The sequence below is a fragment of the Thamnophis elegans genome, chromosome 6, assembly GCF_009769535.1.
Source record: "Thamnophis elegans isolate rThaEle1 chromosome 6, rThaEle1.pri, whole genome shotgun sequence".
In the NCBI taxonomy this organism is placed as follows: domain Eukaryota; kingdom Metazoa; phylum Chordata; class Lepidosauria; order Squamata; family Colubridae; genus Thamnophis; species Thamnophis elegans.
In genome coordinates, this window is record NC_045546.1 from 10,937,486 (window position 1) to 10,963,461 (window position 25,976).

The 25,976-nt window shown below is 44.6% G+C and overlaps 1 protein-coding gene across 1 annotated transcript in view; it reads left to right on the forward strand.

Annotated features, from left to right (window-relative positions):
* The first annotated feature begins 605 nt into the window (after nt 1-605).
* MTNR1B (melatonin receptor 1B) overlaps nt 606-25,976 on the forward strand; it is a 36,827-nt gene continuing 11,456 nt past the window's right edge. Inside the window, exon 1 of the mRNA XM_032220153.1 lies at nt 606-837. Within this exon, the coding sequence (XP_032076044.1) occupies nt 606-837 (232 nt within the window). The remainder of the gene's footprint in view (nt 838-25,976) is intronic.

Consider the following 25,976-nt stretch of genomic DNA (forward strand, 5'->3'; position numbering starts at 1 on the left):
ACCCCCTTTCCTCTTCTTTCTCCTTCTAAAGGAGCAATAAGAAGAGAGAGGTGGTGGTGGTGGTGGTGGAGGAGGAGGAGGAGGAGGAGGAGGAGGAGGCGTGGCGTAGCCCCCAAGGGCTGGAGCTGGAAAATCCTTTCCTTCTTTTTTCCCCTTCTAAAGGAGCAATAAGAAGAGGGAGGAGGAAGAGGCGTGGCGAAGCCCCCCCGAAGGGGCGGGGCTACAGACCCCTTTCCCTCTTCTTTTCCCTTCTAAAGGAGCAATAAGAAAGGGGGTGGAGTTGGGGGGCGGGGCGTTCCACCCCCTCCCAGGGACCGAAGCTCCGCCTTCTCCTCCCCCCCCTCTCCTCCTCCTCCTTTCGCGCCTCTGGTTTGGAGGGAAAAAAGGGAGGCGTGACTACCCGGCTTGGGTAGGGGGAGAGAAGCAACCGCCTCTTAAAACCCCGAGAGGTTTCTCCTCTCCGAGAGGAGAGCGGCGGAGTAGCGCTTTCCGAGGGGGGAGAGAGCGGGGAGAGCCGGCCGCTCCTTCCTTCCAATGCGAAGAGAAGGCGGCGGCGGGCGCCGGACGGCAGTGCGGCTCGGGCAGCGCCGAGGGGCTGCTCCGCAATGCTGGAGAATGGCTCTCTGAAGAACTGCAGCGGGCTGACGGGCCGAGGACCCTTCGCCTTCCCTTGGCCCCAGGAAGACGCTTCGGCCGCGGAGGCAGCGGCGGACCCGAGACCGCGCTGGGTGGTGACGGTGCTGTCCAGCGTGCTGATCTTCACCACCGTCGTCGATGTGGTGGGGAGCCTGCTGGTCGTCGCCTCGGTTTTCAAGAACCGCAAGCTCAGGAACGCAGGTAAAGGGGAGAGGCAGCCCGGCAGGTTTTCGCATCCCGCGTCCCCCACGAAGACGAATCATGTGTCAGGGAGTTCCACCGGCACAAGAACTGTGGGGAGGAGGGAGTGAAGCGCAGGGCCGCCCAAGAAGATTATGAAGTGCCGGAACAAGACTAGTAGCCCCTCCCCCTCACCTACACATGGACCCATAGTCCAGTCTTTATTGTCATTGTACAAAATAAATACAACGAAATTGGTTTTAGCCTCGCTGGTGCAAAATTATAGCGGAAATGAAAAAAGAAAGAAAAAGAAAAAAAACTAGTCATGCATGGAGTGATTGTGGTTGAATTTAAAAGTCTTACAGCCCAAGGATAGAAACTATTTTTAAAGCTATTTGTTTGGCTGGCTATACTTTGATGTCTTCTGCCCCGTGGTAGAAGTGCGAAGAGACACTGACCAGGGTGTGAATCGTCCCTAAGTATCTTCCTTACTCTGCTAAAGCAGCGAGACCTGGCGATGTTATCCAGTGATGTCAGAGGGCAACCAATGGTTTCTTGTGCCAAATTGATCCCTCTCTGTCATGCCTTCCTGTCCGCAACTGTTAAACCAGCTTACCGTACTATAATGTGAATACAAACGTCAATAATTGTACATTTACAATGCACGGCGGTTTTTGAGCTCCAGATTTTTGAGAGGGCATTTCATCGCCATTCTCATAAACCGAAATGAAATAGAAAATATATTCGTCAAACGAAATGAAACTAAACTCAAATAAAGGAGTAATGAAATTAAAATGCAATAAGTGACATAAGAAACTCTTCACCAAGTGTTGGGTCAAACAAGGCTGCAAGGCGGTTTTGCTGGTCACACAAAGTATAGAGGGTGAAGTGTTTAGCCAATATTGTTTTTCTTTTTAAAAATTCAGTTTTGTAAAAGAAAACAATAAAAAAAATTCATGGGCCCCCTTTGGGCTCCACGGGCCCCGGAATAATGTACTGACTGCACCCCCCTCTCCTCAGGCCTGGTGGAGTGGGAGAAGAAGATGCCAGGCACCATCTCTTCCTTGGCTTGGTTGATTTGCCTATTCGTTGCCAGAGGTTGGTCCCTTACCCAAGGAGAAACTGAGGGAGGGTTTAAGGTTGGGCACTGAAACTTGGGCAACTTTCCTGCGAGGAGAAAGAAAGCAAATATTGCATTTAACTCATTTATTAACTTTTTGTTAGCTTTTTTATCTTGCTTTTACTATATATATTTAGTAAAAGAAATATATATATATATATATATATATATATATATATATATATATATATATATATATATATATATATATATATATATATATATATATATATATAGAGAGAGAGAGAGAGAGAGAGAGAGAGAGAGAGAGAGAGAGAGAGTAAAAGAGTAAGCTCTCATGTGGTTCGAATCCCAGTAAGGGTATGGCTAGCTGATGAGAGCTAAATAGCTTGAAATAGATCTATACTAGTCTCCCTTTATTTATTTATCAGCACAAATACAACATATATATCTATATCTATCTATATCTGTGTGTGTGTGTGTGTGTGTGTGTGTGTGTGTATGGGAATGCAATGCATAGAAAAGGATAAGAAATAACGAAGAAAAGAAATTAAAGTATAAGACGAACAAAAGAAACAGAGTGAAAACCAGTATACACCAACCCATTCACGGTTCTACTCCACACTTTTCTATCCTTGCCAATTGTTTTTGGCATTTATTCTTTTGTTGTTTTTAGTTGCGAAGTCATGTCCACCCCATCGCAACCCCATGGACAATGTTCCTCCAGGCCTTTCTGTCCTCTAACATCCCCTGGAGTCCATTTAAGCTTACACCTACTGCTTCAGTGACTCCATCCAGCCACCTTATTCTCTGTCGTCCCCTTCTTCTTTTGCCCTCCATCTTTCCCAGCATTAGGCTCTTTTCTGGTGAGTCCTTCCTTCTCATTAGGTGGCCAAAGTATTTGAGTTTCCTCTTTAGGATCTGGCCTTCTAAAGAGCAGTCAGGGTTGATCTCCTCTAAGACTGACCGGTTTGATCGCCTTGCAGTCCAAGGGACTCTCAGGAGTCTTCCCCAGCACCATAGTTCAAAGGCCTCCATTCTTTGGCGCTCAGCCTTTCTTATGGCCCAACTTTCACATCTGTCCATTGCAACTGGGAAAACCACAGCCTTGACTATGTGCATTTTTGTTGGCAGGGTTATTCTTTAAACTTCTTTACTTTCTTTCTTTAAATTTTCAACTTCTTTGACTTCTTTCCCTGTGAGACTCTCCTCAATGCTATCTAACATGGGGCACAGGTAGTCCTTGATTAACAATTGCACTGGTCTGTTCAGCAACCATTTTAACTTAGCATAGTGCTGGCAAAGTACTCTTATTGCCATTTCTGAGCTTCACAGCCAACTTCTGACAAGCAAGGTGAATGGAGAAGTTGGCAAGAAGTGACAAGTCATGGTGGCACGATGTCACATTGAATGGTTGTTGGTGATTATCTTAGTGTCCTTAGAGGAATTGATGTTGTAAGTCCAGCAAGATCACATGAAGTTTCACTTTATGAGTGCATTTCTTAGCGATGGTGTTGTTGCTGCTCCAGTTGTTGAGTGAGGTCTGCCTGTATGGGAAGGGAATGACCTTAGGAGACAGGTGGAAGAGTGTCAGACTATTGCTATGCAACACAATCATACAACGTGACATCACATGACTGCGCCAACTTACAGTGGCAGTTGCGACCATCCCAGTTGTCAGGCAAATCCTATGCTGTCCCAACATCCTACAGTCACACGATAGCTATTTGTGACTTCTTGCTTGGTTCCTCATTGACTTTGCTTGTTGGAAGCCAACAAGGAAGATTACAAATGGCAATTGCATTACTGCAGGACACTGCAATGTCACGGTTGTGAGCTTGTTGCCAAGCACTCCTCGTGATCGCATCATTGTGGGGGACACTGAAACGGCCACAAGTACAAGGACCTGTCATAAGTCCCCTTTAATCAGCCCTTTCGTAAATTAGAACAGCTGCTAAACATGTGGCCTTTACATCACCTCACTCTTGGTTCATCTATAATGCATTATTAGACTGATGGATTCTCATCACTGGTTTGAGTTTAAAAAAACCCAACAACTGGGCATTTTTAGACTTGTGTTAAGTGTGGATATAAATAAACATTTATGAGCCTTTTCAAAATACTCATAAAAGAACAGCTTCTAGTTCTTAGTCTTCCCTTGTGCACTGATTGAATTGGGGTGGAAAAGGTCAGACAAGAAAAGGGAAGGGTGATTGTTATCTCGTCCTATGAAGATTTATTTTAATCTTTTTCTTCCCCCTTTTTTTACTTTGAAATGAATTATCTTCCCATCATTTCTCAGAACGGCATTTGAAAGTTCTGGGAAAGTTAGAAGAACTAAAATCAGACTAGACTCTTCCCAATGTGATGGAAGGTGGAACCTGGAAAGGGGATGGTGTCAGGGTTCCAAGTAACACACCCTTAGCAATGGAAACACCGAGGCTGTTGAATTCCTCCAAAAATAGATTGGCACAAACTGAAAATCATCTCTAAAGGTTCCCACGGTTTTCACCTAATTAAAAGTAAAAGTTCTTTCACTTTCTCCAAACAATCCGTCACATGGTCCAATCGAGCTACAGTCCAGTTGCTAGATGACTCCAGTCTCCTCCTCCTGTTCACCTAGTGGGAATATCCTTGGTTCTCAAGAGAAAGTATTTAATTTTGGCTACAGCACCCCGGCTACCCTGTACTCCCCCCCTCCTTTCCCACAGCTTCAGTTGTGGCAGCACTGAAGCCCCAAAATTGGCCACAGCCAGGTCAGCTTCAGGATTGACAGATGGATCTCCAGGAGGGAGCGGCTGCAGGAATAAGAGGCACATTGACCCAGATATCGTATGTGAGAGAAAGAGGGTGAAGACAGTCCCTCCCTAACAGTTGACAGAGTATATTGTAGATGCAGGTAGTAGAGTGGTTATCCTGACATGATGTTGTCTATAGGTGTGAAACAATTTTTTTAAAAAACTTGGAATAATTACTACATGTGACCTAAAATAGGTGTTCTGACCGAGACTTCCCAAGAGCATGAAACACACTCCTTGTCCCGACAAAAATCCCTTTGATTAATTTCCCGTGAATTCTGCTCATTCACAACCAGCAAAGTCTATCAGAGGAGGATTTGCAGTCACAGGCCTTATCTGGCTTGGAGAGCTGCCAGGTCGATTTCTGCAAAACTTGCCAAGGAGTCACAAACCAATTAAGTGAACTAATTGCCTCCTGCAAACTCCACTCCCTTTTCACTCCTCTTTTATTTCCTCTGGGATGGGCCATTCATCGTCTGTCCTTATCCCCAAGTCGACCCCTGTTCTTTAGCTGTTCCCTTCATCTGGCAACGCTGCACATGTGCACACTGGGAACAGGCTCCAGCTGTTCGTCTGCCTCACTGATGTCTGACTCAGAAGGCAGCTGATAGTTGGCATACGGGTCTCTGCCATATACGGCTCTCAGAGCCCTCATCAGAGCCTTCCCCAGGCCCCAGGACTGGCCCATGTTCCTCCCCAACCTCCTCACTGTCCGAATCTGCTGCCGGCTCTGCTGGCCTCTGGCGGGCCACAACAATAGGGAAGTACATTGTCCCACACAGGAGACAATGCATTGAAATCAAGGGACAGATTTGTGTATCTTTGTCTAAGAGTCTTTCCATCTTGGTCATATAACACTCTTGCTGCAGTTAACCATGGGGAAAAAAAACCATCTGTAAGTCATCCATCTAGTTTGTTTATTAACGTCTTTGAGTGCCACTATGCCTGTTCTTCGCCACTGTGCCATTTGCAGCAAGTAATGCCCCACAGTTGCCGCAGAAAAGCGACGCTGCCATTCACGTTATCTCTGTTTACATTGTGAGACGTTGAGGCATTCTGCACAAGGCTGCCCGCTGAGATTCTTACAGCAAGTCAATAGCTAAGTGCAGCACATTACGGCAAGCAGTTGCCTTAAATAAGAGCCGATGTGGCGCAATGGTTAAATGCAGCACTGCAGGCTACTGCTAGATCAGCAGTTCAGCGGTTCAAATCTCACCGGCTCAGGGTTGACTCAGCCTTCCATCCTTCCGAGGTGGGTAAAATGAGGACCCAGATTGTTGGGGGCAATATGCTGACTCTCTGTAAACCGCTTAGAGAGGGCTGAAAGCCCTATGAAGCGGTATATAAGTCTACTGCTATTGCTATAAATGCTCCCAAGCTTGGTTTATGAGGAAGGGATTCAGCCCTTTTGGGGAGTTTTAGATGGAAGGCGTTTGGTAATTAGGCAGAGCTCTTTTAGATGATGTTCAGGTCAAAATTTGATCTTTCCGGCCCTGTGGAACGATCTACCTGCAGAGATCCGGACCCTTACCACTCTCCCGGCCTTCCGTAAAGCCATCAAGACCTGGCTTTTCCGGCAGGCCTGGGGCTGTTGATTGATATCCAGTCCCGTTTAGATGGAATGGGTGACATGAATTTTAATATTGTATTTTTATTTTTTATCTCGATTTTTTAAAATTAAATGTTTCTTGTCTGTTGTGAGCCGCCCAGAGTCCCTATGGGAGTGGGCGGCATACAAATTCTAATAAACTTGAAACTTGAAACTTTCCTATTAATCTTTGCACTCAGACTGGTTCAATTCTACCCCTTCTGACCCCGACAGATTCTGAGCTATTAAGAATTTTGGAAGAATCTACAGCTGCATGCAGTATGGTTTGCCTGCTTAGCCAGTTGATCCACTGGTGACAGTGGAAACTACCGTTGGCAGAACTTTCTGCCCTGAGGCCAATTCCTGAACCTACGGCCTTCTCTGTATCTCACAATTTCTGATGTTCAAGAAGCCTCAGGATGTTGTTTATCTTCTCATCTGTGTAATCATTGTCTCTGCAATATTAAAGATGATGTGTGTTCAGGTCCACCGTCCACATAGCCATAAAAATGGAGAGGCCGTTACTTTTGACTTCCAGGGTGTCAAAGTCAATGCTGGCTAGACATGATGTCCCTTTTTTGTGGGGGAGAATTGTGTCATGATGGTTAATTAGCACATTTCCTCTTTTTCCTAAGGAAATCTTACAGCTGTCAGGGTTCCAAATAGCATCCAAAAGTAAATCAGAGTCCAAGGCAAAGTATTGCTCAAACTTTCAATTTATTAAGAGAGCCATGTTGGTACATCTGGGAAAACCCCGAATCTGAAAGCTTCCCAGTTTTCCCCACCCAGTTGAAAGTTCAAGATCTTGCCTCCACACCCACAAGCCCATCACATGGTCCAATCTTCCACTGCCATGCTGACACTTCCACCCATCCAGTTCCAGTCAGGTGCAGAGGTGCAAAGACAAAGGATAACCTTGGCCTTTTAGAAAGAATGTTGTTATGGCTACATAGCATCTAACTCTGTACAATCCCCCTTCCCATTTTCCCACAATAGAAAATGCATAGTAGAATAATAGAAAGTGTGGCAGGCCAAAGATCCAAAAGAAAAGATGGCTGCAGGCCTGACAACGGTTTTGTCATTCAGCCGTCTGGCTGAGCGCTCTGGGGAGGCCCAGGGAAACCGAATCAGAGCGGTGGGTGGCCTTTCATCAGACTTTCAGGAAATACAATCAGACAGAGCTGAGCTGAGAAAAAGGGTGTCATCTGCTGGTTGTCAGTAAATTCAGGGAAGTGAAGCAGGGATTGCAAGCAGACTCCCGCCAGATGACTGTCAGTGCACAAAGACAGCTGTGTGGTTAGTAGCTGAGCTTTGGTCTGTGAACATGGGAAGATGGCAGTTCATCACCTCATCCTCTACACACCACATGTTGGCAATCACCATAAGGAGTAGCAAATGTCTTATGATAGAAGTTGTTATGGACAACAGCCATGGGTAATTGCTAAAGTAAGGACAGGACTATTCATTCAGCTTGCAAGGCTCATTGGTTTTAATGGGACATAATGTTCAACCTTCAGCCTGTTTGCTTCATCACAATTTAGTTACCAAGCAGCCAGAGAATAATCACATAACTGTGGTGATCTTGTGATGCTTATATACGACAGAAACCCAATATAAGGCAACCGTAAAAATATTGGGTTTCTGTCGTGATGGTCTCTTGTGACGAGCCGATAGACAGAGAATGGAAGTAATTTGCTTCCTCCCACATTTGGGCATACCAGGGGTTGTGACACTAAATACATACCTACTACCCTGGCTCAGCTGATAAGGAGGAGAACCTTGTGGCTTAGTGGTTAACACATCTGCCTAAGTTGTAATACAGCACAGGTTCTAATCCCAGTAAGGATATGGCTAGCTGATGAGAGCTAAATAGCTTGAAATAGATCTATACTAGTCTCCCTTTATTTATTTATAAGCACAAATACAACACACATACACACACACACACATTGCCTTTTTTGTTACATTTGTAACAAATTTGTGCTGATAAATAAATTTTGACTGCTCCGGAGGCTTCAGGGGAGCCTCCGGAAGGTTCCTGAAGCCTCCAGAAGGCTTCCAGGGGGGTGGGGGAGGCTGTTTTCGCCCTCCCCAGGCTCCTATAAAGCCTGTGGAGCTTGAGGAAGGCGAAAAAAGCATGCAAAAAATGGGGGGGACGCCTGTAGTGCACGCATGCGCACTGGGGGGTTGCGCATTGCATTATGGGTGCGGCACACCCTCATATGCCCCCTCCTGCGCTCCCCCACTTATGGCACGCGAGCCAAAAAAGGTTCACCATCACTGATGTAGGCTGTCCTGAGACCCAAGCTTGTTTGCCTTGCTGGCTGATGTAATTTTCCCAGGTGCCTTGTGGTGAGTTTCTGTTTCCTAGATGGGTCTGCCTGAAGGAGGTAGTTCTTTGTTATGTAGAATAGACTGACTCAGGCCTTAATAGCAATAGCAGTTAGACTTATATACCGTGTCATAGAGCTTTCAGCCCTCTCTAAGCGGTTTACAGAGTCAGCATATCGCCCCCACAGTCTGGGTCCTCATTTCACCCACCTCAGAAGGATGGAAGGCTGAGTCAACCTTGAGCCAGTGAGATTAGAACCGCTGAACTGCAGATAACAGTCAGCTGAAGTGGCCTGCAGTACTGCACCCTAACCACTGCGCCACCTTGGCCCAATGACAAAGGTGGGGGCGAGCTGAGTTTCTTTCTTCTTTTTTTGAAAAAAAGTTTTTTATTTTTAAACAAAGACAAACAAAACATGAAACATAAAACCCTCATCAATTACATATAGCATGTTGTTAGGTTACAAGCATTTATGCATCCTCACTTTCAATTGTGCATAAGGCCACAGATTATCCATCAAGCATACATAGATACATTATTATCATTGTACATCATATTGTTCAGTTATAATTCATATTCCTTTGTTTTAAACAAATATTCTAGAAACTAGATTCACATATATACCAATATTCCATTGCATCCTTATTTGTCTATTTAATAATAATAATGTCTTTATAGAATCTCATTATATTATTTTTGCAATATGAAAGAATTCTCCAACATTTTATATTTATGCATCACTACATTCAGTTGTATACAGAGTCACAGATTATCCATCGAGTATACATAGGTACGTTGTTATCATTGCACATCATATGTTCAACTGTAATTGTTATTTCTTCATTTTAAACAAAATGTTCTTGATATTCATTCATGAATATACCAATATTCCATTACATCATTGTTAGTCTATTTAATAATAATATGTCTTTATAGTATCACCTCTTATTCTATTATTCTTACAATATGAAAAGCTTCTCCAACATTTTTCATTTCCATATTTTTTTTATCTAGCCATTGATAAAACAAGTCCCATACCTTATAAAATTGTACATCTTCTTGTTCTCTAATTTCAAATGTTAACTTACTCATTTCAGCACATTCCATTATTTTTTGAATAACTTCCTCCTGCATTGGTGTTTTCTCATTTTTCCAATTTTTTGCAAATACAATTCTAGCTGCTGTTAAAACATTTACAATCAAATATTTCAAATCTTTGCTATGTTTCTGGTATAATTCCCAATTTAAAAAGATCTCTGGTTTAAGGCCTATGTGGTTTTGTATATTTTGCGAGCTGAGTTTCTGTTTCCCTTTTAGAGAAAATATTCTGCCCCAAAATATTTCCTAAAATATTTCATTTTTTAGGAGAGAGGTGGTTACTAACTTCCTACCCTTCCCTCCTCCCTCCCTCCCTCCCTTCCTTTCTTCCTTCCTTCCTTCCTTCCTTCCTTCCTTCCTTCCTTCCCAGATGTTTTACTATCATTTTGCTTTATTTATTTGCTTTATCATTGGCTTGATTTTTATTTAATGCCAAGTGAATTGCACCAAAGTTGATCAAGCTCGTGTGAATTTAAACTTTGGATCATAGTTCTTTACTCACAGTATCTCAGAGTAATCCTCATTACTTCTCTATAGTTATGGATAGGATTGCAGTACATATGCAAATACATAAGATAGCTGTGTCCATCCACTCAATAAAATACTTGCTTGCAATCTCAATGACCTCTCAGAATGGGTTCTTTATGGCCCACAAAGCTTTAAAACCCCTTGTAAAACTTTATGCCAGTCACATGACTGCATTGCAGACACTTGGCAACCTGTTCCACATTTACAAGCGGTTGGCAAGGGCCCTGCAATCTCCATTTGCAATCTACTGTCCTGGCTTCCCTAGAAAAATCAACGGGAAAGCTGGCTGGGATGGTTGCAAGCAGAGGGACGTTGGATTGGAAGTCAATTCTTCCAGTGCACCAAGGTATTTTTCCTCCTCTCCATACAGGGAGGGGAAATTCTCCACATGCTGGAGAAATGGACTTCAGGTCCTATGGAATGCCACATTGTGAGCATTTCAAAATGTTGGGATTTACTTTGATATTAGTTGGGAAGTCATGTCCGACCCATCGCAACCCCATGGACAACGTTCCCCCAGGCCTTCCTGTCCTCCACCATCCCCTGGAGTTTATTTAAGCTCATGCCGACTGCTTCAGTGACTCCATCCAGCCAACTCCTTCTCTGTTGTCCCCTTCTTCTTTTGCTCTCAATCTTTCCCAACATTAGGCTCTTCTTCAGTGAGTCCCTCCTTCTCATTAGGTGGCCAAAATATTTTGAGTTTCATCTTCAGGATCTGGCCTTCTAAAGAGCAGTCAGGGTTGATCTCCTCTAGGACTGACCGGTTGGGTCGCCTTGCAGTCAATAAGTTAACAGTTAACAGATTAACAAAGTTGGAAGGGACCTTGCAGGTCATGTAGTCCAACCCCTGCCCTTTTTCCTCTACCTGTCATAATCGAAAGCCCTATCACTTGTGGAGACAACTGGAAAACCCTCCCCTTGCCATAGAGTCTTCTCCTGGCACACTGTGCTTCTCTTCTCCCTTTCAGCCTCCCCCACCCCCACCGGAAGCTCCTCTCAAAATTGTGACACCGACTGGTGACGGAGCCACAGCAGAGGGAGGAAAGAGCCACATGCAGCTCCAGAGCCACAGTTTTCTGACCCTTGTGCTGAAGAAACTTAATGCTTTCAAGCATTAAACATGATCTTGACCTAACCACTGTCTCTCAGGACTGTGGCATTAGGACAGTGATGGCGAACCTTTTCAGCACCGAGTGCCAAAAAGGAAGTGCGCATGGGCACGCTGGGCACTGAGTACAGAAAAGGGAGCACTTCGCCCATGTCTGGGCTGCGACCAGGAAGAGGAGCTGCCCAGGGGTCATGCGTGTGCTGAAAAATGAACTTCCAGCCAGCAAGTCTCCTGGTTACTGCCACGCATGTGCATGCACTGATTAGCTGGCTGGTCCGCATGCTCACGCTAGAAAATAGAAGACTAGCTCTTTCATTTTCTAGCACTGCAGCACCCACAAAGGCCAGCTATTCATCTCGTGCACATGCGGGCCAAAAATCCAGAAGAGGACCAGGTGATGCCGTACATGACAGGTGACATGGTTCAATATGCCACTTTGAGCACATATGCCATAGGTTCACCATCATGGCATTAGGAGAAATAGATATTAACTTGATCTCATGAAATAATCGATATAATGCTGCAATGAAAGTTTCAGGATAGGTCTAAAGAGCTCTTGGTTCTAACTTCTGTCCAACTATGAAACTCCATCATTCAGTTTGCCCTAATGGGTAGTGTTGGTGTAAGGATAAAATTAAAAGGGGGAAACGTTATTTAAAATGTCTGGGGATCTTCCTGTTCACCATCTCTGCGGGACGGTTTAGGTCCGATTGGACCACCCAGTGGCAAAAGTATCAGCTGCAGTCTCGGAGCATCAAGACCGCACGTCCGTATCGTCGCAACATTGGCGCCTCCTCCCAAATAAATAAATAATAAACCAAAATAATTGGCAGAATATAAAATTAGTACGATTCAGCAACAATCACGAGCCAAAATATTAATCAGCTTGCTTTGCTTGGGACATCTGTTTCCAATTTTCCAGGATATTAAATATATAATGATTAAGTGAGTCAGTCTCACTCAGTGAATAATATTTCAAAGTCCTCATTCACAATAATAGTTAGAAGGGAATTCTTCCAGATTTGGTGATTTCAATCTCACAATGTCTCTTTTTTTAGAAATTAATTTAGAATGGAATCTCTTAAAAACCTTACCGGTGTAAAATTAAAACATGGAAGAACGTTAATATTTTACAAAAAGTGATGGGGCCTGAGAGAATTACATCCTTAGTTGTGAAATAAAGATGAACTGGGAAGATATAAGAGCATGAAAAACACAAAGGAACGGAATCATTTTGCAAATCCAACTTCATCTTACAAAATGAAATGAGCAATTATGCCTTACCTTGTGAAGTTCTGGGTTGAGCAAGCATAACTTAACATATAAAACTCGATCCTTAATAGCCCTAATGTGTTTCATAGAATTGCTTGGTAAAGATGACATGACTACTGAATATATATATATATATATATATATATATATATATATATGTATATGTATATGTATATGTATATGTATATGTATATGTATATGTATATGTATATGTATATGTATATGTATATGTATATGTATATGTATATGTATATGTATATGTATATGTATATGTATATGTATATGTATATGTATATGTATATGTAGTAGAAAAATAGGAACCACCTTTGGTGGGAAGGTAACAGCGTTCCGTGAGCCTTTGGCATTTAGTCATGCCGGCCACATGACCACGGAGACGTTTTCAGACAGCGCTAGTTTTTCGGCTTTGAAATGGAGATGAGCACCGCCCCCTAGAGTTGGGAATGACTAACACATATGTGCGAGGGCAACCTTTACCTTTACTTTTTATATATACATATATTCTGGTACTACAATAAACGCATTAGAGACGCTATGAAACCTTTCTCTTTTATTTGTCGAGCCGAGGTGGCTCAGTGGTTAGGGTGCAGTACTGCAGGCCACTTCAGCTGACTGTGATCTGCAGTTCAGCGGTTCTAATCTCACCGGCTCAAGGTTGACTCAGCCTTCCATCCTTCTGAGGTGAGTGAAATGAGAACCCGGACTGTGGGGGCAATATGCTGACTCTGTAAAACGCTTAGAGAGGGCTGAAAGCCCTATGAAGCGGTATATAAGTCTAACTGCTATTGCTATTGCTATTTACTCAGCTTATTTCTATTTTCCATATTCATCCAATTGGCTCTGTATTTTGTCATTTTCAGTTCCTTCCTCCCTAAACAGTAGTTTATTCCCAAGTGCATCATGCTGTTATCTAAATAGATTGCACAGCTGAGTGATAATAATGACTCTGCTGAACATGAACACTATTATTAATTTTTTTTTCTAAAAAGAAAAAGAAGAATGAAATCTTAGTAAAGAACAGTGACCCTGAAATATACAGTACTATGACTGACACTACTGAAAGCTTTTAAAAGATCCAGGAGGACAGAGAATGTCACCATTCTCCTTTGAGTTATTAGATGTACGTCATCCATTAAGATAATCAAGGCTGGTTATGTCCTAACCCAGGGGTGTCAAACACAAGGCCCACAAACCAGATCCGGCCCGTGATGTGGTTGGATCCAGCCAGGGGTGGGTTCCGGCTTCTGTTACTCCCAGTTCGCTCAAGGACGAACTTCGGGCCTGCGCACGTGCTTTATGTGCACATGTGCAGAAGTAAAAAACAAGATGGCAGCTTCCAGTGGTGGGATACAAATAATTTAACAACCGGTTCTCTGCCCTAATGATTTCTTCCAACAACCAGTTCACCAAACTGCTCAGAAAGTTACCAACTGGTTCTCCCGAAGTGGTGCAAACTGGCTGAATCCCACTACTAGCGGCTTCTATTGCGCCACTAATAGAACTGGTTCAGGGCGTGGCCAGCCAAGTTACTAACTACTCAGCCAAATCGGACCAAACCGGTAGGAACCCACCTCTGGATCCAGCCTGTGGGTCCGTCCTGGAAAATGCAAGGGCCTACCCAATGCAAAGAGGAAAAATCGGGTCAGCGTGGCTTCGGACTGGCCTACCCAATGCGAAGAGGAAACATGCCAATAGTTTGAGGACTGGCATCAAGCTGGCCATGCCATTGCAAGTAGGGCCACAGATGGATGATGCGTGGCCTTCCCAGAGGAAATAAAAGAGGAGCAAAAGGGGAGTGGAGTTTGCAGGAGGCAATTAGTTGGCTTAATTGGTTCATGACTCTCCGAAGCTCCTTGCCAAGTTTTCCAGGTATTGGCCTGGCAGCTGTCCAAGCCAGATAAGGTCTGTGACCGTAAATCCTCCCTTGAAAGACTTTGCTGGATGTGAATGAGCAGCATTCACAGTAAATTAATAAAAAGGATTTTTGTCAGGACCAGGAGTTTGCTTCATGCTCTTGGGAAGCCTCGGTCAGAACAAATGTATCATTCCTTCTCCAACTTAAGTTATTCCTGAGTGCAGAAATTAAGTAGGGCACAGCTCTTGAATCAGAGACTTAAAATGAGAATGACTCACTTTGAACCCTGTTTGCAGAACTACTTGAGAGCTGGTGGGAAATGAATTATGTCCAAAGCGTGTTTACAGGATTTTGATAGGCATGAAGCACGCCAGCCAGCTATTTATACAAACATACAAACACAACCCTCAGAAGCTACAGACGAACCACTGAACCCGTAAAAGCCTTTTGATATACAACTTCAGAGCACTTTTGTTGTTCGCTTCACAAATCAGCTTCAATGGGGTAATTCAGTCACAACTTCATTGAGGCGGAACACATTTGGGCAGTTTTGGAGAACCTTAAATATTGCTTCTTTTTCCTGTCGTCATCTCAACAAAAGGCCTGAAAATAGACACACACGCGCACAGCCCATCTATTCTCATGCCAAGGCTCTCTGATTCACATATTCTGTCAGCGGATGAACCCATGGCCCTGTGGGGAATGAGATATTCACCACATGTCTCCGTATCAAAGACTGCGATTCATGAGATAAAGGGAAAGTAAATAAGGTTAGAACATAAAAGAAGTAGGCCCATAGCAACCATCTCAGTACAAAAGAAAATGTTAGCATTTTTCAGAGGTGGGCTGCTAGGAGTTCGGGAGAACCTCTAGCTAAGATTCTGTGCAGTTCGGAGAATCCCCAAATCCCACTCCTGGCTGGCCCTGCCCACCCCTCCCAGGAGTTCCCACGTGGCCCATTATGGATGCAGGAAAGTGCAACGGACGCATGGAGGCTCCGGGAGGGCAAAAAAACAGGCCTTCCGGAAGTTTAGGAAAGCCAGAAAGGGTAAGGTGACCAGATTTTAACATTGGTAAAGGAGGAGAGGAGAGATTCCTCCCAGCACGCACCCCACTGATTAAAGTGCTTTCTTTTGCCTGCAGCAGAGATCGGGCGGGTGAAAGGAAGCGCTTTAGGCAGTGGGGTGCATGCCAGGAGGAGAGGAGAGATCCTCCCAGCACGCACCCCACTGATTAAAGTGCTTTCTTTCACCCGCAGCAGAGATCGGGCGGGTGAAAGGAAGTGCTTTAATCAGTGGGGTGTGTGCTGGGAGGAATCTCTCCTCTCCGCCCGGCATGCACCCCCCTGACTAAAGCGCTTCCTTTTGCCCACCCGAGCTCTGCTGCGGGCGAAAGAAAGCACTTTAATCAGTGGGGTGCCAGGAGAGAGGATTGCGTTGTGCATTCTTTCCAAAAATTGGGACTTTTTAAAAACGCCGTGGGACGCGGAACAAATTGTTAGAAATTGGGACTGTCCCGCCAAAAGTGGGACGTCTGGTGACCTTAAGAAAGGGGCCTGTTTCTGGACTCAGGAGCATGGGGATGCTGTTTTCGCCCTCCCGGAGGCTTGAAAAAAGCCTCCAGAGCCCAGGGAGAGCAAAAACACACACACACATGGTGTTGTGCAGGAGGCTGACTAGGTCATGCCCACCATGGCCACGCCCACCCAGTAACCTGGCAGAGAACACGTTGCTGAAATTTCAAACCCCACCCCTGGATTGGTCTACAGCTTCACCATAAGAAAAAGAGAAGTATGATATTTATCAGACGTCTAGGCAGGAGATTGGACTAGAAGACCTCCAAGGTCCCTTCCAACTCTGTTATTTTATTCTAAGACATTTGGGTGTCTCCGTTGCCAAAGGTATGGGATGAACACAATGGGCAACCTCTCTTAGGCAGTCATACCAAAAATTCTAGAAAGCCATTGCTAAAAATTTTGAAGGCCACTCCTGGCACTTTAAAAAAAAAAAAGTTAATTTCCCCACCCTACCCATTCTTTCCTCACTCTTTACAATCACCAATGTGTCTTTATTGTTATTTTTTAAAAAGGAGCAGGATCTGGGATGAAGGGAAACTGACAGGAAAATGCTGCAGAGGGGGTCCCTGCTGCAAGTTTCCATTGCACCTTCTGTGTGTTCTCTTTGATTAACTTTGGAAAAAGTTTGTGAAATTAATCATCCCAGACAAGACAGCCCTTAAGTCCTATTCCAGGGCTGCATCCATCAACTCGGAAATATATGCTGTTTGAACAAAATGATGGATGGTGCACTGAGATCATCTTCATCTTTGTCCCTGACACCAGGAACTGGAATTTGAACATGGTGGGCTGTGGGAAAATGGTTTTTGTTAGGTAAGTTCCCTGTTGGGAGAGCGAAGCGTTGTGAGAGTTGTGTTGGAGAACACACAAACCAGCATACAGAGACACTGAAGTTTAAATTAGCTTTTATTTTCGTGGAAATAGAGGTATCAGAGTCCATCAAACAGTCCAAGTCATACACGGATAAGACAGTCAGTCATCAAAAGTTTGCTAGCAGTTGCAAAACTTACAATAGTTCACGGCACTTCCAGCTTCCAAAACACTCAGATCAGATCAGCCCAGCATCTAACAAACAGAGAGCTAACAGTCGTTCTGGCTCCCTCTTATGGCCGATTGAGGAAAACAGCAACCAATCACATTTTACAGTATGGTTTAAAGAAACAGGTACAACATTGTTACATGGTTTATATATTGCCAATCCAACCGTTAGATTATATTCCTAACAGTTTTGGTACAGCAGCTAATATATCTTTGGAGCAAGAGCTGCATCCCCTCATCCTACCTTAAGGCAGCGTTTCCCAACCTTGGCAACTTGAAAGTGTGTGGATTTCAACTCCTGGGATTCTCCCAGCTAGTATTTTCCCAGAGTTTGAGCGAAAACCATGTGCGGTCAGGAATTTGGAGAACTTATTGTAGGAAGTTATAAAAGTGGTGCGATGGCCTAGAAGTGGAGTTCTCACCTCACAATCAGGAGACTGTGGGTTCAATCCTAGGTAGAGGCAGATATTTCTCTCTCTGGGCACACTGGGAATATACCTCCTGTGAAAAAGAAACTCTGCATTGGTGACAGGAAGGGCATCTGGCCAGTAAATACTCAGTTCCATTCACTTGCTCAGATTCCACCCCGAAAGGGATTAGGGGGTTGTTAAAAGAGGATGATGATTGTAGGAAGTTATAAGATGGTAAACCCAGCATTTGTCTGAACAGGGATATTCAAAAGGCTAAAAGGGCCAAGAACACTGCCCAGTTCGGTTTCCTAGGATACCTGTTTAGAGAGTAATCATTTTAATTACCTTTTTTTGAATCAATTACCTTTGAATAATACCTTATTTTTAAAAAAAATGAATCAAGTTTAAATATAAACGAAAAACAAGTCTGAGGAGGTTTTGTTTTTTTTAACCTGACTCATCCTGGATAATTACTCTATTCCCAGATTATTTATGATTTGGAATGCAAGAGAGTTAAGGAAGCAAAGTATTTAGAATCAGACTCATAGAGAATTAAATCTTTAAGTCTCGTCTTTCCAGACAAAAATTATTATGAATTGGCAGCATTTCTAGTTCCTTAAGTGTGTCTAAGGCATGGGTGTCAAACTCGATTTCATTGAGAGCCTCATCAGGGTTGTGTTTGACCTTGGATGGGGTGGAGTGGGCGTGACCAAAATGGGTGTGGCCAGCTTGACGTCACTTGTGTCAGGGGCACCTGTGGTGGCCTGAGCACTCTGCCAGAGAAAACGGGCTCCCAAGCTCCATTTTTGACTGTTTTGACAGGGGTGGGTTTCAACCGGTTTGTGGTGGTCCCCGCGAACCGGTTGGTCGGCAAACCCGGAAGTAAGTAACTTCCGGGAACGGCGAAGGGCCCACCCGCCCGCCCGCGCTCCTTACCGGTCTTTGAAGGCTTCTGTGCTTCCACGCAGGGGCATGGCACATACAGCACCTGCGCGATTCTCCGCGAGCAGCTGGATGGCACATACAGCGCCTGCGCGAGTCTCCGTGAGCAGCTGGAGCATCGCGCAGGCACTAAGACGCATGCGCGAACTGCGTGCGTGCATGAGGATGCCGCCGGCCCCGTTCCAACCGAACCGGTTGGAACGGGATTAGCAACCCACCCCTGGACCCCACAGACCAGATCTAAGCACCCCATGGTCTGGATCTGGCCTCTGGGCCTTGAGTTTGACACCCCTGATCTAAGGTAGGGAGTAACATCTGATTTTTCAGAAACAATGGTTACTGAGGAGATATTGGTGTCTCATTGAACTGTGCGTCCTTTTGAAGAAGGGATAATTTTCTTCTAGATAAGAACCTCATTGAAAACTTAAGTGAGGAGCACTGAAAAACAAGCGAGCTGCCACGTTTCCTGCATGAAATTAGGGTTTGCAAGAATGCTTCAGAACGCTTTGCTGCAGAATTAAAGTCTGGGGAATGACTTTTCCAGAGTCAGTTTTCGCACCCAGCAGTTCGGCTTTGGCTTGATGACACCGCTGGTTTTCATTTCGTTCCATTTCTCTGTAATGAGATTTGCTTTGACAAGGCTAGTATGCGGCACCTTTTAGAGGCTGCTTTCAGGTGAGAAGTGGATTTACTAGGTCTTTCTTGAAAACCTCTCGGGAAAGGTGTTATCCTGCAACAGTAGGGACCAGTTCCACTGTCGTGCAATTACTATTAAGAACATCTGTTTCTGTATCAGAGGTCTATTGCCAGTTCTTCATTCTCCGCTGCATTCATTGGCTCTACTTTCACAGAGGCATCTTGACATCTTCACTGATTCCCGTGGATAGTTAGAATTATAGAAAATAAGCCTATTGCAACCAGCTTGCCTTTCATTGAGGATATGTATATTGTGTGGGTCAGAAGGAGCTCTGAAAAAATATCTACAGATCCCTCACATCTTGGACATAAGCTGTTTCAACTCCTTTCCCTCCCGCCCCCCCCCCCCTCCGTGGGATGGCGCTATAGAGCACTGCGTGCCAAAACAACTAGACACAGGGCAGTTTCTTCCCTGCACAGTCACTCTGCTGAACATCTAATCCTTACAGCATTGTCTTATGTCTCAGTCAGTGGTGGGTTTCAAAACTTGTTCGAACCTACTCTGTGGGTGTGGCCTCCTTTGTGGGAGTGGCTTGCCACACATGTGACTGGATGGGAGTGGCTTGCCACCCATGTGACTGGATATGAAGTTGCCGACAACACTTGTCAGAACCACCTTAAATTACCTCACACACAGCACTGACATGCATAAGAATATGATGTAAACTTGTTTTTTAAAAGGCATCTTTGGTTTGCGTTAAAACAGCTTCAACACACGCAATGTTCTGATTGCACCACAAACACAATAGTCATCCTTATCTTTCACAGAGGCACTGAGTTTTATAAATATGAGCATGATAGCGTAGAATAATCATATCCAAGGACCAGTGGTGGGTTTCAAAAAATTTTGGAACCTCTTCTGTAGGTGTGGCCTGCTTTCCGGGTCCACTGGTGGAATCTCTTCTAACCGGTTCGGTAGATTTGACAAACCAGTTCTACCGAATAGGTGCAAACTGGTAGGAACCCACCTCTGGTCTCAGTATATTTATCCAAGTTGTATTGCTGTAGTATTGTTATTATCCTTCCCACCTTCCCTACTACCTGCTCTTATTGGTATCATTGTTATGATTATTATTACTCTGTTGGTTTGCATGTACATTGAGAGCTTCTGCACCAGAGACAAATTCCTTGTCTGTCCAATCACACGGCCAATAAAGCTATTCTATTCTGTTCTGTTCTGTTCTATTCTGTTCTGTCCTGTCCTGTCCCGTCCCATCCCGTCCCGTCCCGTCCCGTCCCGTCCCGTCCCATCCCATCCCATCCTATCCTATCCCATTCTATTCTATTCTATTCTATTCTATTCTATTCTATCCTACCCTACCCTATCCTATCCTATCCCATTCCATTCCATTCCTGCCCGGGAAGGATCTGGTTCTGTGACATCACTTTGACATCATTCTGAAAGTCTCTTCAGCAGGAGGTGAAACAGAACTGCATCTTGTTTGTTGAAAAGTCTTCTTGAACCAATGCAACCCTTGAACCCTTTGGAACTGTGGGAAGAGGAAGCACTTAAGTATATTGCTTCCTGTGTCGCTGCTACTGTATCACCGCTCCATCTGTGTCACTGCTCCATCCGACTACTGTAACTAGAATGGATTGAAACCGCAGACACATTCAAGATTCCTTGGGCTAATTTCAGGTAGACAATTCTGCTATTCAAGGCTGACCCAGACTTCCATCCTTACGAGATTGGTAAAATGGGGATCTAGATTGTTGAGGGAAGAGGTGGAATTCAGCTGGTTTGCACCGGTTCACCCTAACCAGTGGGGGAAATTTGGCCAAGTTCGGCGAACCAGTAGCAATGGCTGACTGGCCACGCCCCTGAACCGGTCCCCCTGTCACCGCTTGTTCGCCCTGACACTTTGCAAAGCAGCTCTCAAAGAGGTAGCAGCTGGGAGGCTCCTTTGCCAGCCAACAGGTTCCCAGCAGTGGCGGCTGGCTGGGGACCACCGAAAACTCTGGTCAGCTTGCCTTCCGGAGTCTCAACCACCCACTGTGGAAGGTAAGCAGCCCAAACAAAGAGGCGGTGGGGAGGTAGGAAGTGGGGCTAGGGCCGGAGATGCTAAAGGAGGGGAAACTGGCGAAGAGAGGGCGGGGGTAGATAGGTAGAAATTTTCCTACTTTTTCATGTGGGTGTGGCTTGGTGGTGGAGTTCATGTGTCTGAGTGGGCATGGGCATAAGTGATGTCAAGCTGGCCAGACCCACTCAGTCACATGCCCCCCCACCTAGCCACACCCACTGAACTGGTAGCAAAGCTTTTGAAACCCACCACTGGTTGGGGGCAATATGCTAATCCTTAGAGAGGGCTATAAAGCACTGTGAAGTGGTATGTAAGTCTAACCTGGCATCCTATGGCTTTTGGAGAAGGCATACGTGGGTTCAAGATTAGGCCTAAAAAGGAGAAACTGAAATAAGCTTGAACATATGAATACTTAATTCAAACCCATTACGAAAACTAGAATCTTTGCTAGATGCGTCTAAGACAGAAATCTTGGACTGAAATGGATGAGCAATGAACAATCTTCTGAATCATCTTTGAAGCTCTTTCAAGGATGCAGAAGACAGTGAGAGGGTGGAGCAGGGTAACCTCAACCGTCAATGAGTAATACATGATTTTTAATGATGAAATAAGAGATGGTTTTCTAGGAGGAATTCAGATCAGTGAGTGGGATTCAAATTTTTTTACTACCAGTTCTCTGGGTGTGGCTTGGTGGGTGTGGCAGGGGAAGGATTACTGTATAATCTCCATTCCCTCCCCATTCCAAGGGAAGGTTACTGCAAAATCCTAATTTCCTCCCCATCAGCTGGGACCCGGGAGGCAGAGAATAGATGGGGGTGGGGGCCAGTCAGAGGTGATATTTACGGTTCTCTGGACTACTCAAAATTTCCGTTACCGGTTCTCCAGAACTAGTCAGAACTGTCTGAATACCACCTCTGATTCAGATGACTGTAATGCTTGCTCCATACTTACAATAGGTTGCAATGAAAATGATGGAATGCATTCCAAGAAGACCATCTGAAATGTCTGTTGTATCCATTCAGATGAGCATAGGATGTTGGGCAAATGCGGACACTAAGCCACTGTAACTAGGCCAGTCTGTTCTGTTAACACAACAATGGGGATAGACCAGCCTACAAAAATGATAAAAGTGATTAATTCAGTTAAATTAAAAGCACATAATGGAAATCACACTTTGGAGATTACCTCTGCTAGCATCTATGAGTCTAAAAGGCTGGGCCAAAATGGATTAGCAATTAGCAATTGTGTGCAATTCTTTTAAGCATAGAAGAGACCAAAAAAAAATCCCCAGAGCTCAAAAGGATACTATTAAATCAATTAGTGGTTGCATAAATGGCTTTTAATGAGATATAACAGAAGCCAGAAATGTTCAGAGATTTTTCAAGAGTCTTTAGTTTTTTGTTATGCAATGCAGTTCCTGAGCTGGATTGGAGTTCCCGCATCTCCTTTTTTGAACAGGGGGGGGAAATTGGTTCCATGGAGAGTTTTCTCCTCAGGCAAGATTAGATTAGATTTGCTTCATTGATTAGCCTATAGGCCGTATCAATATACAAGGTCCAAACATGTTTTACCAATAAAATCCTATAAAAACAATTTAAAATAATAGGGTAAAATACAATAATTATGGGATAAAACACAATAATTCAATACATACATATGTGAAATAGAATAAAATAACATGAAATTATATTTCTGTATCACCCCTACAATCTACCCCAATCAGGCCCACATATGCCAACCATTTTAAGTCAGAAACTTTGCTGTATTAAATGTCGTTTTCAAATTCTGGCCACACATGAGTGTTCTGACACACACACCCCTCCGTACGGTGAGTCACGCCGACACAAGATGACTGTTAGCCAATTTATTCGCAGTAATTAACTCGCAGACAAGACTTTGGCAGCAACCCAGACTCCCACAGATAAGAAATACACACAAGAGCTTCTCCAGCTTTAGTATAACGGTTGTGTCCTGCAAAAGGTCTCCTCCCAAAGTCTCTTCTTATATACTCTCTTGGGAGGAGCCTAATCACAACCACGTGGGCCCAATTATCTTCTATGTCTCCGTAATTGCTGCCAGCACTTATCTGCCCATCTCTGCCTGGCGTCTGGAACCAACTCCCTTAGCTCGTCCCCACTGCTCCAGGACCTGACGACAGGGACAAACTCCCTTTCGCTTTCACCACTGCTCCATGTCTCAGGTGCCTCCTGGTGGCCAACCAACCTCTCTGGTCCCTGCTCAGAGTCTGAACCCTGCCCAGGGTCCTCCACATCGTCCAGAGCTGATCATAAGGTCCCTCGCTATCGGAGTCTGTCGGCAGCTCCAACAGCTCCTGCTGCGCCACAACACATGAGGTATCTTGTTTTCATATGGACTTCCCACTGGGCCATACATTTAATGTATGAATCAAGGCACTTATCTCTTCCCCCTTTATACCGACAGCAATCAAATAATATATGAATCAAGTCTCCTACCACTCTAGTTCCACAAATACATGTACAATCATTTTATGGGATAGAATGGAATCTCCCATATCTAGCCATTGTATCAAACTGTTCGAATCTTGCTCGGATAAATGTCTCCCTGAGTTTAGGCGTCAAGCAAGTAGGGAATGTAGGGTAAATAGTAAAGTTTACTACTCCATTTGCCTGCATCTCGCCTGTTATTTACTCCTGATATCCATTGGGTCCATTGCAACCAAACTGTGGGAGGTTCATTCTAGAGGACTGGGAAAGAGCTGATGTGATTAAAATTTAGTGACTAGATTAGTAGGCCAGCGAAATACTGTGGACATAACATACTTGGACTTCAGCAAGGCGTTCGACAAAGTAGACCACGACCTACTTCTTGGTAAGCTAGAAAAAAGTCTGATAGGTAGTATCACCACCAGATGGATTCGTAACTGCTGACAAAACATACTCAATAGGTAATCCTTAATGGGTCCACATCTACATGGAGCAGTGGGGTACCACAAGAATCTTGCTTGGGTAAATGCCTCCCTGAGATTTTTTGGCCTCAGACAAGTAGGGGATATAGAGTAAATAGCAAAGTTTACCACTCCAGTGAAACCTATTTGCCTGCATCTCACCTGTTATTTACTCCTGATATCCATTGGGTCCATAGCAACCAAACTGAATCTTTGAAGCTCTAGACTTTTTCCCCCCACTACTAAATATTGGAGAGATGGATTCAGCCACTACAGGATTGAAGGGTACTCCGTATTCTGTTATCTGATCATCCTTGTCATCTTCCTCCTCTAATAATATTATGATGGAAATGGGGTAAGTGAATGCCCCTATAATGGCTCCTGTATCAATACCATTGGAAGTCTTTCTGTACAATTCCTACATTTACTCTATACTCCCTGAATTCAACTTAAAGAAGATATATTGGCAGTCCCTTGTAATCTGTTAATGGTTTTGGCCGCAGGGGTGGGATTGAAAAATTTTAGCAACTGGTTCTCTGCCTGGTTGCTGGGTTGGTGTGGCCATGGTGCACGTGGCCTACTCAGCCTCCTGCACCATGGCGAGGGGGCTGTTTTTGCCCTCCCCAGGCTCCGGAGGGTTTCATTTAGCTTCTGGGAGGGCGAAAACAAACTCCCCCACGCTCCAGAAGTCCTCCGGAGCCTTCCAGAGGCCAGAAACAGCTCTGTTTCCGGACTTCCAGAACGTCCAGGAGACCTGCTTTTCGCTCTTCCGGAGCCTCCGCACAGCCCTGCACTTACCTGGCATCCAAAATGGGCTGTATGGAGACTCCTGGGAGAGGCGGAGTGGGGTGGGCAGGGCCAGCCAGTCCTTGGAACTACCGGTTCAGTGAACCAGATGTAAAATTAACATCCAGTTTGCCCGAACCAGTCCAAACTGGCTGAATCTCACCCCTGGTTTGGGGGATTTGCACTTGATTTTTGCTGGATGAAGAATAGTATATATTTCATTTTTGTCTTGCTGCAAAAGATTATTTCCAGTTTAGTTAGTTTGACTCAATCCTCAAAGCCCTGTGGGTAGGCAGAAAGTAGGAGGCTTCTGTTCAGTTTCAAGTCGATCCCTTCAGGCCTACCCACCTCCCTTGCTTTTCAAAATGATTAAAATGGTTATCATTATTGTAATTAGCAGTCTAATAAACAAGTGAGCAATGCATTAACATTCTGGCAGGTGGAAGCCCACATCCCTCCTGTATTAGGCTTTCACTCCAAAGCCCCTGAATTTGCAAGTTTGCACTGCATTTCCAACTTCTTCCCCCCCTCCAACGCCCAAATAGTTTGAGGGATTTTGTGCACTCTTGCAAACGATGGCATTCCTTCAACTCTGCTAATATGTCTAGCTTATGCATAGATGAGCTGTGGACACCTAGTATTGCTAGGCTGCAGTTTCTATCATCTCTTGCCATTGGCTGTTCTAGCTACAATGGATCAGAGCTGGAATTCAGGAGGTAACCATGATTAGTGGCTCAATGGTTAGAATGCAGTACGACCTCTGCTGACTGCCAGCTGACTGCAATTTGACAGTTCGAAACTCACCAGCTCAAGGTTGACTTGCCCTTCCATCCTTCCGAGATGAGTAAAATGAGGACCCAGATTATTGGGGGCAAAATCAGTGGTGGGATTCCAAATCTTTTCCTACCGTTTTTAGGAGAATGCGCTTCGCGCACACCTAACACGCGCTTTGCACGCGGGCGCAGCACTCAAAAACCACCCTTGGTGTTAGTGCTGGTGAGCCGAGCTGTTTTTTAGCTCAGCTGAGGCATGGCAATCTGTTCTGTTGAACAAATCAGCAAGGGAATCTAGGACAGGAATCGACCGA